The 15441-nt window shown below is 39.1% G+C and overlaps 1 protein-coding gene across 2 annotated transcripts in view; it reads left to right on the plus strand.

Moving 5' to 3' along the window:
• Positions 1 to 10179: 10179 nt before the first annotated feature.
• Positions 10180 to 15441, plus strand: part of LOC123576852 (cytochrome P450 2C41-like) — a 32729-nt gene continuing 27467 nt past the window's right edge. Inside the window, exons 1-4 of one of the 2 annotated variants that reach the window (XM_045438284.1) lie at positions 10856 to 10935; positions 11326 to 11360; positions 12282 to 12444; positions 12602 to 12751. In XM_045438284.1, coding sequence (XP_045294240.1) covers positions 12324 to 12444; positions 12602 to 12751 — 271 coding nt within the window. In that variant the 5' untranslated portion in view covers positions 10856 to 10935; positions 11326 to 11360; positions 12282 to 12323. Of the gene's footprint in view, positions 10936 to 11325; positions 11361 to 12281; positions 12445 to 12601; positions 12752 to 15441 lie in introns of both variants that reach the window. The other variant, XM_045438283.1, reaches the window with a different exon arrangement.

A 15441-nucleotide genomic window follows, 5' to 3' on the forward strand; every position in this document is an offset into this window, starting at 1 on the left:
CTGGTTACTTGAAAGATACAAGATGAATCCTATCTTACTGTTTTATCAAAATGAGCTCTGTGACCTGACTACTTTGTGCTGCAGAACCAGGCACAGACTCACGTGGGAGCACTGGGTGCAGGCGGCTTTCCTTCACCCTATTTCTCTCAGTTTCAAGGTTGTTCCTATTTGTTCCTCCATCTTCCGTTGAACCCTTTTTGTACCAGTAGTAGTAGGGTGCAAGAGAGAAGTGATATTAGAATATTAGATAACTTGGCACAAGACAAATTTAATCCTTCCATGAAAGAGAATGGGAAGTTTAAGATCTGAGTGGACTCTAACAGAGGCACCATCAGTGCCAGAGATAACCAGAAATTTACAATTCATCAATTCATAATTCATCGATGCATTATTATTTGGATTTGATGTTTGGTCATGTTCCTCACTCAGATATTTGCACGGTTGGCTCCTTGGCATTCAAGTCTCAGCTCACAGTTCACTTTAGAATGAATGTCCCTCATCTATCCCTTCCTCCTGCCAAAGAATCTTGCTCTTTCCCATCTGTCAGCCTCTCATCTCATCATTGGGTACTTTGTCTTGTTCACTGCATAAAAGAGCATGTTGGAAACATGAAGCAGGAATAAAGTTACAAAGAAGAACCAGATGGACACACCAGATTAAAAACTTATTGACTGTTTCCTGGAATTAAATATGAAGGACCTCCTATTGAATTAGTTTAGTTGACCAGGTGCTAGACAGAAAGGATAAGGAAAACTACACCTGGATGCATTGTAGATAAAATAACCTCAAAGAGAATCATTTAAAACCAGATAGGTCATTCACAGAGGAACAAAGATCAGTAGACAGGGACATGTTTTAACAAAAATAAGACCATAAAATTTTCAATGTGTTGAAATTCCAACCTAAAGTTTTAAATCCATCCTTTGCCAGCCAATCATAATAGGCGGTTAAAACTGTGAAAGAAGAAGAGAGGAGTGATGTAATTTGAGTTTATTTTGAGAGACCGTGCAAGTCAGGGAGGGGCCACCAAACCCTCCCTGGGGTAAGGATGTTCTCCTTAATCTGCCATGTTTGGCTAACCCTCCATAAGGATGCCCTCTTTATTCTCTTCGAATCTTGGTCCCATTGCAAGGTAGCCGTATCTTCTGCATTAATAATCTCACTCAAAACTTTCATATTTCATGAATAAACAAAATAAATCTCCGTAATAAAAATGCAAAGAAATTAAAAAGGCTTGAAAGGACAGTTGATGTAAAGCACATGGAGTGTGTGAAAAAGTAATCATTTAATCATATACCAAAGAAACACTAATGAAAAGCATGATGAGATACTAGTCACCACAAAAAAACATTAAAGATTGAAAACAATCCGTGAAGGTGTAGAGAAATTAGGACTCTGGGGGCGTCTAGGTGGCTCAATCAGTTAAGCATCTGACTTCAGCTCAAGTTATGATCTGCTTCATGGTTTCTCTCCCTCCTGCCCCTCCCCCACTCGAGCTTTTTTCTCTAAATAAATAACCTTAAAAAAAAAACTAGAACTCTCATACTCTGCTGGGGAGAATGTCACAAGTTACACCCACTTAGGAAAGGACAGGCAAACATTCATGTGATCTCTGCCAGCTAAGGGTTGAAATGCCAGCACCTTCCTCCCAGGCTACTGTTATCAGGAGGCCTGACGCATCTGGGCACCACAGGAAGGTAAGTTCAGAGGTTCAGGGAACATGGGGTCACTCCTCTGCGCTTGTTTCTACATCTGTACACAGAGCTCCCAGTTTCCCAAAACTGGAGAGCTGTTCCAGACCATGAGTTTGGCTCCTGCTACACGGGCAAACCTCCCAGGAGTATGTGCTTTTCCACCAGGGTGTTTTAAGTTAACTTATTTTGAGAGAGAGTGAGCGTGCACAAGCAGAAGGAGAGAGAATCCCAAGCACTGTCAGCACAGAGCCTGATATGAGGGTCAAACCCACTGAGATCATGACCTAAGCTGAAATGAAGTCAGCTGCTTAATGACTGAGCCCAGGCACCCTTCCACCAGGGTTTTAAACTACTTGGGGGAACTTTCTGCAGAGTCCACATAATTCACTGGGCATCCAGAAAAGGAAAAGTGCATACATTTTTGTATGAAAAATTCTGATTTTTAGAGCCTTAAATATTTTGTCAAAATTTCTTTTAACTTTTTTGCCTTTTTAATTTGTTTCAAGCTGCATTATTGTTCCTTTTTACATGTCATAAATGCTCTCAAGTATTAAGTGGCACAAAGTGTCTTCATTGAATGTTATCTCTGTTCTAGCACAGTGAATACATCCATTAAAATTATTGTGCAATATTGTTTTTGGTGCCTTTGATCCAAATATTTATTTAGGAATTACAAAATTTGTTGGGCGCCTAGGTAGCTCAATCAGTTAAGCCTCAGACTGTTGATTTTGGATCAGGTCACCATATTGCAGTTTGTGGGTTTGAGCTCCACATTGGGCTCTGTTGTTGATGGTGTGGAGCCTACTTGAGATTCTCCCTCTTTCTCTACCCCACCCCTGCTCTTGCTCTCTCAAAATAATCTTTTTAATTTATTTTTTAATTTACATCCAAATTAGCATATAGTGAAATAACGATTTCAGGAGTAGAATCCAGTGATTCATCCCCTATGTATAACAACCCAACAAGTGTCCTCAATGCCCCTTACCCATTTAGTCCATCACCCCAACAACCCCTCCAGCAACCCTGTTTGTTCTCTGTATTTAAGAGTCTCTTATGTTTTGTCCCCCTCCTTGTTTTTATATTATTTTTGCATATTTGTCTTTCTCTGACTAATTTTGCTTAGCATAGTACCCTCAAGTTCCATCTACATAGTCGCAAATGGCAAAATTTTATTCCTTTTGATTGCTGAGTAATACTCCATTGTGTGTGTGTGTGTGTGTGTGTGTGTGTGTGTGTGTGTGTGTACACACACACACACACACACACACCACATCTTTATTCATTCATCAGTCAATGGACATTTGGGCTCTTTCCATACTTTGACTATTGTTGATTGTGCTGCTGTAAACATTGGGGTGCACGTGCCCCTTGGAAACAGCACACCTATATCCTTTGGATAAATACCTAGTAGTGCTATTGCTGGGTTGTAGGGTAGTTCTATATTAAATTTTTTGAGGAAACTCCATACTGTTTTCCAGAGTGGCTGTACCAGTTTGCATTCCTAATCCTTTCTCCACATCCTCGCCAACATTGTTGTTGCCTAAATTGTTAATGTTAGCCATTCTGACTGGTGTGAGGTGGTATCTCATTGTGGTTTTAATTTGTATTTCCCTGATGATGAGTGATGTTGAACATTTTTTCATGTGTCTGTTAGCCATCTGGATGTCTTCTGTGGAGAAATGTCTATTCGTGTCTTTTGCCCATTTCTTCACTGGATTATTTGGGGTTTTTTTTGGGTGTTGAGTTTGATGAGTTCTTTATAGATTTTGGATACTAACCCACTGTTTTTTTAATGTTTAGCTTTGAGAGAGAGACAGAGTGCAAGTGGGGGTAGGAGCAGCGAGAGAGGGAGGCACAGAATCTGAAACAGGCTCCAGACTCTGAGCTGTCAGCACAGAGCCTGACACAGGGCTCAAACTCGGGAAAGGTGAAATCATAACCGGGGCTGAAGTTGGATGCTTAACTGACTGAGCCACCCAGGCGCCCCTGGACACTAACCGTTTATTTCATATGTCAAATGAAATATCTTCTATTCCGTATGTTGTCTTTTAAGTTTTGCTGGTTGTTTCTTTTGCAGTGCAGAAGTCTTTTTATCTTGATGAGATCCCAATAGTTCATTTTTGCTTTTGTTTCCCTCCGGCGACTTGTTGAGTAAGAAATTGCTGTGGCCGAAGTCAAAGAGGTTTTTGCATGCTTTCTCCTCTAGGTTTTTGATGGCTTCCTGTCTTATGTTTAGGTCTTTCATCCATTTTGAGTTTATTTTTGTGTATGGGGAAGAAAGTGATCCAGGTTCATTTTTCTGCATGTCACAGTCCAGTTTTCCCAGCACCATTTGCTGAAGAGACTGTCTTTATTCCATTGGATATTCTTCCCTGTTTTGTCAAAGATTAGTTGGTCATACGTTTGTGGGTCCATTTCTGGGTTCTCTATTCTATTTCATTGGTTTGAGTGTCTGTTTTTGTGCCAGTACCATACTGTCTTAATGATTACAGCTTTGTAATACAGCTTGAAGTCCAGATTGTGATGCCTCCAGCTTTGGTTTTCTTTTTCAGGATTGCTTTGGCTTTTCAGGGTCTTTTCTGGTTCTATACAAATTTTAGAATTGTTTGTTCTAGTTCTGTGAAGAATGCTGGTTTTATTTTGATAGGGGTTGCATTGAATATGTAGATTGCTTTGGGTAGTATCGACATTTTAACATTATTCTTTCAATCCATGATCATGGAATATGTTTTGCATTTTTTGTGTCTCCTTCAATTTCTTTCATAAGCTTTCTATACTTTTCAGTATAGATTTTTCACCTCTTTGGTTAGGTTTATTCCTAGGTATTTTATGGTTTTTGGTAAAATAAACTTTTTTTTTTAAAGTTTATTTTTGAGAGAGACAGAGCATGAGCAGGGGCTTGGCAGCGAGAGAGAGAGGGAGACACAGAATCTGGAGCAGGCTCCAGGCTCTGAGCTGTCAGCACAGAGCCTGACACGGGGCTTGAACCCATGAACCATGAGACCATGATCTGAGCCGAAGTTAGATGCTTAACCCAGACACTCCAATAAATTAAAAAAAAAAAAAAAAAAAGGGAATTGCAAAATTTGCAAGCAATTGCTCTGTTTACTTCATACTTTGTTTTTAGTTATTCTGAAATGGGATTATAGGAAATAATCTATATTACACTATTTAATTCTTTTAAAGGTTGAGGATCTTTTGTTGTCCAAAGTGGTGAATTTTTAGTGTTACACAGTCATCTGCTATTAACACTAAAATTACATCACTCCTTGAGGTGCCTGGGTGGCTCAGTCGGATGCATGATTCCATAATGACATATAAATATCATTGAAAATTTGATGACTAGTTCTATAGTTTCAAAGGGTCTACCCTCAAAATATTTCTTAGTTACAAATGCTATTAAAATAATTTTAATGGAAGAGACTGCCAAAACACTCCTAAGTAATCAAAGTGAACACCCGTAATGGGCAGATGGAAATTGTTTGTCACCTAATAGGATGCAATAAGAAGAAAAAACATTCTGTGGTATTCATATCAAAGATGCATAACCTGCAGACACCTGGCTGGCTCTGTCGGTGGGGTGTGCAACTCTCGATCTTGAGGTAGTAAGTTTGAGCCCCATGTTGGGTGTAGAGATTACTTAAAATATTTTTTAAAAAAGATGCATAACCTGAATCTAATCATGAGGAAATCCCAGACAAGCCGACACTGAGGGACATTTTACAAATATATTCTTCAAGAGTGGCAGGGTCATGGAAGTCAAGAAAAGGCTGAGGAACTATTCCAGACTGAAATAGATAAGGAGACTTGACAACTATTTGCAGCATGTGATTATGGTTTCTGAACGGAACATAAAGAACATTATGGGGACTTTTTGATGAAACATTAGTAGAAATAGGGATTGAGTGGTTCTAATGCATCATTTAGTTTCCTGATTTTGAAATTTGTATTATGGTTATGGGAGAATTGCATTGCTTTTAGGAAACACATACCAAAATATTTCAGTTTTGGAACTTTAGGTCAGCAATTTTACTCAAATGTTCAAAATAAATAAAATTCTTTGTACATAGTTCAAACTTTTCTATACCCTTAGGGTTATTAAGAGTAAGTATATAAAAATATACATATGAAACCAGCAATGGGCTCATATCTAAGCTAAACAAACCCTTCACAAAAGAAGAATTGGCATTGCCAATGGACATCTGAGAAAGTGCTCAGCAACATGAAGCTTCATGGAAATGTGAATTAAAACTACAATGAGTTATTAACATACCTGTCAGAATGGCTAAAATGAAAATAAGCTGAATATATTTAGTATTGCCAAGAAAGTAGAGCTACTGGCAATCTTATCGTAACATTTTTCAACCATTTGGATAATTCTTTGGCAGCATTTACTAAAAAAGAACACCTGCATTGCCAACAATTATACTTGTAGATTATACTGAACAGAAATCCAATACATTGGGATACAAAAAAGCCACCTATAGGAGTGTTAGTAACAGCACTATTCATAATAGCCTCAGACTAGAATCAACCCATGTGTCCATTGCAATGCAATGGAAAAAAAACTGGAATAGTTATAAAATAAGACACTGTAATAAAGCCTACCAAGTGCTATCTACAACATCAAGTGAAGAAGCTCGATACTAAAAAATAATGTATGATTTCATTCATATGAAGCTCACAAACTAACATTTTGCCTTATATAAAGGCAAAAACTAACCTTTGATGTGATATTGGACACATTTAGAGAAGGGGAAGGTACTGAATAGGAGGAGGCATAAAGGGGCTTCTGGGGTCCTGGCAAAATTAATTTTCTTGGCCTGTGTGTTGGTTTCACTGTGTATGTTCAGATGATAATTCACTGAGCTGAACTTTTAGAACTTTATATTCTGCTTCAATGAAAGGTTTATTTAAAAAGAATTTTTTTTCCTTTTTTTAATTTAATGTTTATTTTAGAGAGAGTGCATGAGCGTGAGTAGGGGATGGGCAGAGAGAGAGAGAGGCAAAATAAAGGATCCAAAACCGGTTCTGCACTGTGATGTGGGGCTCGAACTCAGGGACTGTAAGATTATGACCTGAGCCAAAGTCAGAGGCTTAACTGACTGAGCCACCCAGGCGCCCTTAAAAAGAAAAACTTTTTTTTTAAGTTTTGTTTTTAATGTTTTGTTTTATTTTTGAGAGAGAGACAGAGACAGAGTGTGAGCAGGGGAGGGGCAGAGAGAGAGACACAGAACTTGAAGCAGGCTCCAGGCTCTGCGTTGTCAGCACAGTGTACAATATGGGGCTCGAACCCACCAATTGTGAGACCATGACCTGAACTAAAGTTGGACGTTCAACCAACTGAGCCACCCAGGCATCCCAAGAAGAAACTATTTTAATTAACACTTCTGTCCTGAGGTCTATAGTACTCTGACTGTGGAGGGCTTTATGCTGATGCCTCCCTGACCATCTATTTGGGCAGTGATGGGAAATCACTTCAGTGTGTGGTGTCCCTGAACTGGGACTTTTTTTTTTTTTTTTTTTTTTTTTTTTAGGTTTATTTTGAGAGAGAGAGTGAGCAGGGGAGAGGCAGAGACAGAGGGAAAGAGAATCCCAAGGAGGTTCTGCATTGTCAGTGTAGAGCCCGACATGGGGCTTAAACTCATGACCATGAGATCCTGACCTGAGCTGAAATCAAGAGTGGGACGCTTAACCAACTGATCGACCCATGCACCCTAAGGTGGATTCTAAGTAGAGGTCTTGTACTTGATGGGCTGATGATACTTCACCTCACCAAGTCACCAATCCCTTACTCCAAAAACTAACGTAGGTATTACATTAGGGATTTCTGATCCCTTCTACCTTGAATCATCTGTCACTCATTTTGTAAAAAGAGAAAGGGCGAGGCAGGAGCCTCAGCAAGAGGGAGGAGGAGCCAAGAAGGGACACCCATCTCCCAAGTAATAAAATGATTGCTTTAAAGAGAGCCAGGGGGAGGTGGTGCCTGACTGGCTCATTTGGTACAGTGTGTGACTCTTGATCTCAGGGTCATGGGTTCAAGTCCCACCTAGGGTGTTGGAGCCTATTTAAAAAAAGGAAGAAAGAAAAAAAAAAAAAAAGCTATGGAGTTCATTAGGTAGTGTGGCTCTTTTAAATCTAGAGGTATGTGAGTCAGCAAATTTGCCTCTGCCCTTGATAAATTATGAAGGTTCACCAAGACCTGGACTCAAATGCTAAAGGTTACAAATCTTTTCTGACTCCTGTTTTAACCAACCTGTGCTGCCATAATTGACTCAAATGTTTATTTAAAAGTCACTGAGTGGGGTAAGTGCTGGCATAGTAAATCATACTCAGTATATATACATTCAATAAACATGGGAAACTTGCTTGAACTGAGTGTTTTTCTTATGTGGAAGCACGCACCTCTCAGGGCGTGTGGGGCCTGAGCTCTGCCACCTGCAGTCTGTGTGTCCTTAGCAAAGGAGCTAAAACCCTGAGGCCCAGCTCCCTCAGCCCTAAAATGGAAATAATTTTATCTTAGGCAAAGGTAACTGAATGTATCAAAAGAGAGATGATAGGGGCTTCTGGGTGGCTCAGTCGGTTAAGCGTCTGACTTCAGGCCCGGGTCATGATCTCACAGTTTGTGGGTTCGAGCCCTGCATTGGGTTCTGTGCTGACTGCTCAGAGCCTGGAGCCTGCCCCAGATTCTGTGTCTCCTCTCTCTGCCCCTCTGCCCGTTGCACTCTGTCTCTCTCTGTCTCTCTCTCTCTCTCAAACATTAAAAAAATTAAAAAGATGACAGATGTGAAAATTCCATAAATTTTCAATATTCCTGTAAATATGAGGGATAAAACATTGTGTGAGTGGGGTCTTGCTAAAACTTTAGTAAAAGAGCTTGGAAATATCTGCACTAGTCAGTTTAGAACAGATATGATATTTGCAGAACATCCCTTTGTACAAGCATTACTATTAGTGACCTGATAACGTACATCTCTTATTCCAGTGATATCTAGATCCTCATGACCACTGAATGTCATCTGTTCAGGTCTGCATGTTGTGTTGGTTCTGTGGGGTTTTGTTTGTTTTGTTTGTTTTTAAGATTTGATTTTTAAGTAATCTCTACACCCAATGTGGGGCTGAAACTTCCAACCCTAAGATCAGAGTCACATGCTTTACCAATTGAGCAAGCCAGGTGCCCCAATTCTGTGCGTCTGTATAGTGAATCCCCTGGTTCCCATTCCCATTCACTGAATCCATGCCTTTTGTTTTAAAGTCTTCCATTTCTTGCCATGCATACTTCATTCCGTTATTTCTGACAATGCCAGGCCACAAAAAGCAACAGAAGCAGCTATGTCTGGAGGTGACTGTGAGGTGGGGGAAACCATAGCTTCCCAAGTCTTGCTCCCTAAGTTCTGAGATTGGCTCTTTTTTCAGTTACCTGAGCAAGTTTTACCTCTGCGGTTATGAAGAAGGGAGAATCCCTATCTTTTATTTTTTTCTCTTGAGAACTTACAGTCCTTTTATCCTTGGAATCAAATAAATAAAGGCTTCTATTTAGTGAAGTCTATTATTTTGTGAACAGTCAATGAGGTGTACATACAGAGGAAATAATGCTTTGGGGCTTGATTTTGTTTTCCTATCTGTTGAGGCAACCGGTGGATCGTATGTATCACATATAGGCACAGTGGGCATCAAAAGATCTCAGTTCAAATCCCCTTTTTGTCATTTATGAGCTGTGCAACACTGAATGGGTCTCCTGTTGTCTTCAAATTTCCCTTTCTCTGTTTGTAAAATTAAAATTCCTTTTTCCAGTATTTGGGGGAGCAAGAGTTTGATGGTAAATATGGTATTTATGGTAATATGGTAAATGTAAAAAAAAAAAACCCTTTGGATTGCAAGTAACTTGTTCTGTGAGTGTTCTACAAGATGCGCAAACATTTTTAATAAATTTTAACTTGATAAATGAGTGATGTCTTGCAATACAAGTAGCAAGTGACACTGAATGTCACATGATCACCACTGAGAAAATGGTTCTCTCTCTCTCTCTCTCTCTCTCTCTCTCACTGTGGGGTTGTGGATGATCACCAATGCAATGTCACATTTCTGTGAAATCCTCAAAAGGAGGCAAAAGCAAGTGTCATTGGATAGGTTTCTTGTTAAAGTTGCATGAAAAGAGAAAGATTCCATTGAGCCAATAGATATCACTGATTCTGTTAGTGATGGTGAAAGTTGTCCTACACAATAACCCTCGTCTCTCTTGTCTCCCTCCTACCAGCCACAAAGGTTTTCAAAGGTAAGTGCAGGTTAATTTGTTTATTTTCTTTATATTTTGTATTTTCTTTATTATTTTGTATTATATTACAGTACTGTAATCATTTTTGTGTGAATATTTTTGGATTGTGGAACAAATTATCTGAGTTTCCATTATTTCTTATGGGGAAATTTAGTTTGATATACAAGTGCTTTGGATTACTTCCAGAACGAATAATGCTCCCAAACCAAGGTTTTACTGTATAAATTTACTTAATTACTTGTTACATGTTTGGACATTTAAGAGTTACATTACCTAGTTTATGTTTAAATAGTTGTAATATTAGTACAGTACACTAAAATATTTCAAAAGGCTTTCATTTTCTAGGACAAAATATACTGTAGTGTTTGATAAAGCATTAAAGGATAAACTTTTTTATATGCAAGGATTTCCCCCCCAAATCACAAATTCACAAACTGGTCATTACTCAAAATCCAGAATATTTTTCAGTTTTTGTGATCAAATAATTTACTTCACTGGCTCTCAATCAGAACCATCTAGAGTGTTTAAAAGAAAAAAAGAAAAGAAAAAGAAAAACATTCCCTGGGCTCCAACCCAGACCTTTTAGAACAGAATCTCCAGGGCATGGCATTAGAAGCAAAAGAAGAGTAAAGTACCCCATACTTTTATCTTTATCAGTGGGCCAAAGTCCCTTTAAGAGAGAGATGAAAGTAAATCTAGCTGATTGGTTACCTTATAAACACCACAGGTGGAATTAGCAGTGAGTGTACAGAAGCTTTAGACTTCAGGCTCACAGTTGTCTAAGAAGAGAACACTTCCATGGATCCACTTGTGATTCTGGTGCTCTGTCTCTCCTGTTGGCTTCTCCTTTCTCTCTGGAAACAGAACATTGGGAAGGGGAAGCTCCCATCTGGCCCTCATCCTCTCCCTTTTATTGGAAATATCCTACAGGTAGATGTGAAGAACATCGGCAAATCCTTATGCAATGTAAGTATGCTTTATGCTCCTCCAGCAGTTTGCAAAGGGTATGTACATTAACCTCTGCTTTTAAATAAAATATCTTTACGAAAATATATTAAATTATAGTATATTAAAATAAAAACATCAAGATATATCTATAAAGCAAATACTCCTTGCGGAGTATTGTCAAGAATAGTGGAATAAGGGGTGCCTGGCTGGGTCAGTCAGTAGAGCGTGCGACTCTTGATCTCAGGGTCATGAGTTTGAGCCCCACAATGGGTGTAGAGATCACTTTTAAAAAATAGTGTAATAAAATAATGTTTTCTATGAATAGAGAAATATTTAGGTCATTCTTTGGTATCATCAAAATAATCAAATGGCAAAAGCGAGGAATGTTGCTGCCCTTCTTTGTTTCAGAGACATTTGGTATGACTTCTGGCTGGAGGTAAACGGTAAGGGAGGTAGTTTGTGATTGGAGATTTCATTCGAGAAGTCATCTACTACATAAACTGTGTGTTTTATTCAGAATAGTCATGAAAATTGAACTCTGAAGAAGCAAATTGTGCCTGATGTCAAGGAAGTAGTTTTGAATAGTAGTTCATTTGCATGAGTGAATGAAAGAAAAAAATCCTTGGGGCCAGCTGGATGGTAACAGAATCCCTTTGGATTCTGTACAGAACTGCCATCTGTACCCCAAGAATGCTGCAAGAAAGAAGCAATTCTCCTTCTATGAGATGCTGGCCTCTGTGATGCTTGCTCTCTTTTTATGTTAGTAATACCAGCAGATCTCAAAGTGGAAAAGTGGAGTGGGCCTTAGCATCATCTGTGGTGATTTTTTAAAAAAAAATACAGAATTCTAGTGTACATCGTAAGGCTACAGAGATAGAATCTCCAGGGGATGAGCTTTACAGATGATCCTGAAACCATCAGCTGGGTATTGGTCCCCAGGTAGGTACTGGGGACTGGTAAATTGCTCAGGCATCAGAGGTCTGCCAAGCAGGGTTGAAACTGGGGTGTTCTGTTATTAGACACTGGAAATATATAGGAAATTCTTTGAACTTCAGTCTCTCTATACAACAGGGTAAATAAACCTCGCTCAAGGTGTTGCTGTGATGGTTAGTTGTAATAATCTGAGTAATAATAGTCTGGGCCATTGCCTGTCACACCAGTGGCCCTCTCTATGTGTCGGCTGTAACAACCTTATTTATACATAACATCCAGAAATAGGTGAAGCTACGTTCGGCAGAATAAAAACATCAACAATATGATGATGATATCAGGTTTAATCATGCACACACACACAAATGCACAAAACATAGCCAAATTGTGACTTCTTTGGGTAATAACATATACATTTTCTTTGCGCTTCTCAGCTCTCAAAAACCTATGGCCCGGTTTTCACTCTGTATTTTGGCATGAAGCCTGCTGTTGTGCTGCATGGATATAAGGCAGTGAAGGAAGCCCTGATTGATCTAGGAGAAGAGTTTTCTGCAAGAGGAAGCTTCCCATTAGCTGAAAGAATTAGTAAAGGACATGGTAGGTATGCTGGTATGCAGGTTCAGCACTGGTTATGGGAGTAGGAAGGATGGAAAACAGGAATTTGAAGGGTAACTCAGCAGAACTTGGCCCATCTACAAGGCTTCCTCCTCCTTGCCCAGGACCTCTGTCCCAGTTTCTGTCTTCCCTCTGGTAGGAATCCTTTTCACCAATGGAAAGAGATGGAAGGAGATGCGGCGCTTCTGCCTCATGACCCTGCGGAATTTGGGGATGGGGAAGAGTGACCTTGAGAGCCGAGTTCAAGAGGAAGCCTACTACCTCATGGAAGAGTTGAGAAAAACCAATGGTGGGTTATTCTATAACTCTGACCTTGGCAGGCTGTTTGTTCTCTTGTCTACCGATATCCTTGGAAACATTTCAGCCCTTTTGTGGAGGAGAAAGGGTGTGCAGCAGAGAACCAAGGGAGGTTTTGTGTATCTATGCTTGTTATGTATGTCCTTCCATGACCGTGCATAGGCTGTGTATACAAAAGGTCATTTAATCCTATTCTGTCCCAAATTTGTTAATTTCCAAATCATTACGTCATGAAGGTAGAACGTTTGGGGAGTCATTTTTTCAAAGAGTTAGAGAACAATGTTTTTCCCATAATGTATATGTGCATTACCTGTTTCAGAACATGTCACCAGGGAATACTTGTCAAGTGGACACAGTGGAAGTGACCTCATCACCCCCTGATGGAGCACATGTAACAAGTGACATGTGCTTTTACTTCATTGGTCTATATGTGTTTGGTCAGCTTCATTGATCTGTCCGAAGGTTTCTTCCCAGGCCCATGTCTACATTTCTGGCAGTAATGATACTTTTTTTATGGTTGTAATTCCCCAGGCATCTTTAGTGCAGCCCTTATCAGTTGTGATTTCCCTATAAACAGCTATTTAAACATTTTTTTAATTTAAAATTTAAATTAGTTTCAAATGTACAAGTTAGTGATTGAACACTTTCATATATTACCCAGTGCTCATCACAAATGCCCTCCTTAATCCCCATCATCTGTTTAACCCATCCCCCCCACTTCCATGCTGGTAACCATCAGTTTGTTCTACATAGTTAAGAGTCTGTTTCTTGGTTTGCCTTTCTCTTTCTTTTTTTTCCCCCTTGCTCATTTGTTTCTGAAATTCCACATATGAGTGAAGAAATCATATGATATTTGTCTTTCTCTGACTTATTTCGCTTAGCATAATACACTCCACCTCTATCCATGTCATTGCAAATGGCAAGATGTCATTCTTTTTGATGGCTAAGTAATATTCCATTGGTTATGTATATACCACTTCTTTATCCATTCATCAGTCATGAGCACTTAGGCTATTTCCATAATTTGGCTATTGCACATAATGCTGCTATAAACATCGGGGTACATGTATCCCTTTGAATTAGTAGTTTTGTATCCTTTGGGTAAATATCTAATAGTGCAATTGCTGGGTCATAGAGTAGTTCTATTTTTTGAGGAACCTCCATACTGTTTTCCAGGGTGACTGTAAACAATTATTTTTAAATTACCAGTTTGAGTTATTTAATGTTGCTCGCTAATCTGTAGTATTATTTAATATATGTTAAGAAATATATGCTATAGCATAATCCTGAAAATTACACAAATACCAAGTTATAAAATGATTTATTTAAGTTTCAGCTATTAATAACTCTTTACCCTGCCTCCCTTGTTAGTTGACTTTCCTTATATTACTCTCCTTCTTTATAGTCTATTAATCATGTTTCTAATTTTCTCTATTTTGTAATGTTTTGACATCTTAGAGGCCTTGCAGAACCAGGGAACAACCTCCCCTCCCAGGAGTAATGAATTACTAGATATAGCAAACATCTTGTCTTAGAGCATGTCTTTGATTTGTAAATCAGCCTATCCACCGCCCATACCCCCAGCTGCCTCCTTTACCAAGTTCTCACACACCAAGCCAATACTCTCCCTGCTCTAAATCAACGCAGGGCCAATTACTGAAGAACTGGGGAACACCCCTGTAACCCAGAGCCCTCTGCAACTGTTCAAACTATCTGATCCTAAATGTACTCAGCATACCTACCCTGCCTTGCTCACTCCTTCCCGTGAAAGCCCCAATGAAGGCTCTGGCCCATGCTTTCCCTCTGTTCCTTCTGCCTCCTCATCTACCTTGGTGCTTCCCTCTTGGGAACTGAGTAACAAACTATCTTGTCAATTGCTATCTTCTCCTGATCTACTGGCCTCACGATCTAAATAAAAATTCCAGGTGCATTTTAAAATCATTGGATTTGGGTTAGAACTTATATGGTAATTATTTTACCCCCCTCTGTCAGCTCCAGTGACTTATGAAGTGCTTGTCACAATGAATCTGATTTTCAATGTGGATTTCAAATTACCCTGCTTTTTAATTCTCTCTCTAAAATGAAGCGAAAAATTAAAAACCAAATTTTAGCTGTGAATCTCTCTCTCTCTCTCTCTCTCTCTCTCTCTCTCTCTGTCTCTCTCACACACACACACACACACACACACACACAGAAATCTCAAGGCCTTCTTAAATTTATCCCCTACCTTCTAGAATAAGTTTTTCCAAAAGCTTACTGTCCTTGAGTGTTTCAACTGAAAAGGAGTCTGGAATAGGAGCAGTTAACTAAACATGTTTCCTATTTTTTAATTCTGTCTCATTTCTTCCTCATTTTTGATTCTGGTCACCTTAATTACATTGATGATGTGAATTTGGGGCCTTTTGCATGTAAAGTTTATTGATCATTTGATTATAGCAATTTCATTTAAATATTTCCCACTAAAAATATAAAACTTTTCCTCTTCTTTCATTTATCTGTAAAATGACAGAATTGACTTAAATGATAGTCCAAGTAAAAAATTTATAGCAACGATACGGGCTTCTGCTAATGGCTATATATAGTAATATTCCAGAATTCCACAAGAGGGCAGGCTGTCCAAATAAATGTGGGGCCTGATGGCCACTATTTCCTAGAGAAGAAAATTATTTTTTTCTATATTGC

The sequence above is a fragment of the Leopardus geoffroyi genome, chromosome D2 (genome assembly GCF_018350155.1).
Source record: "Leopardus geoffroyi isolate Oge1 chromosome D2, O.geoffroyi_Oge1_pat1.0, whole genome shotgun sequence".
NCBI classification, from domain to species: domain Eukaryota; kingdom Metazoa; phylum Chordata; class Mammalia; order Carnivora; family Felidae; genus Leopardus; species Leopardus geoffroyi.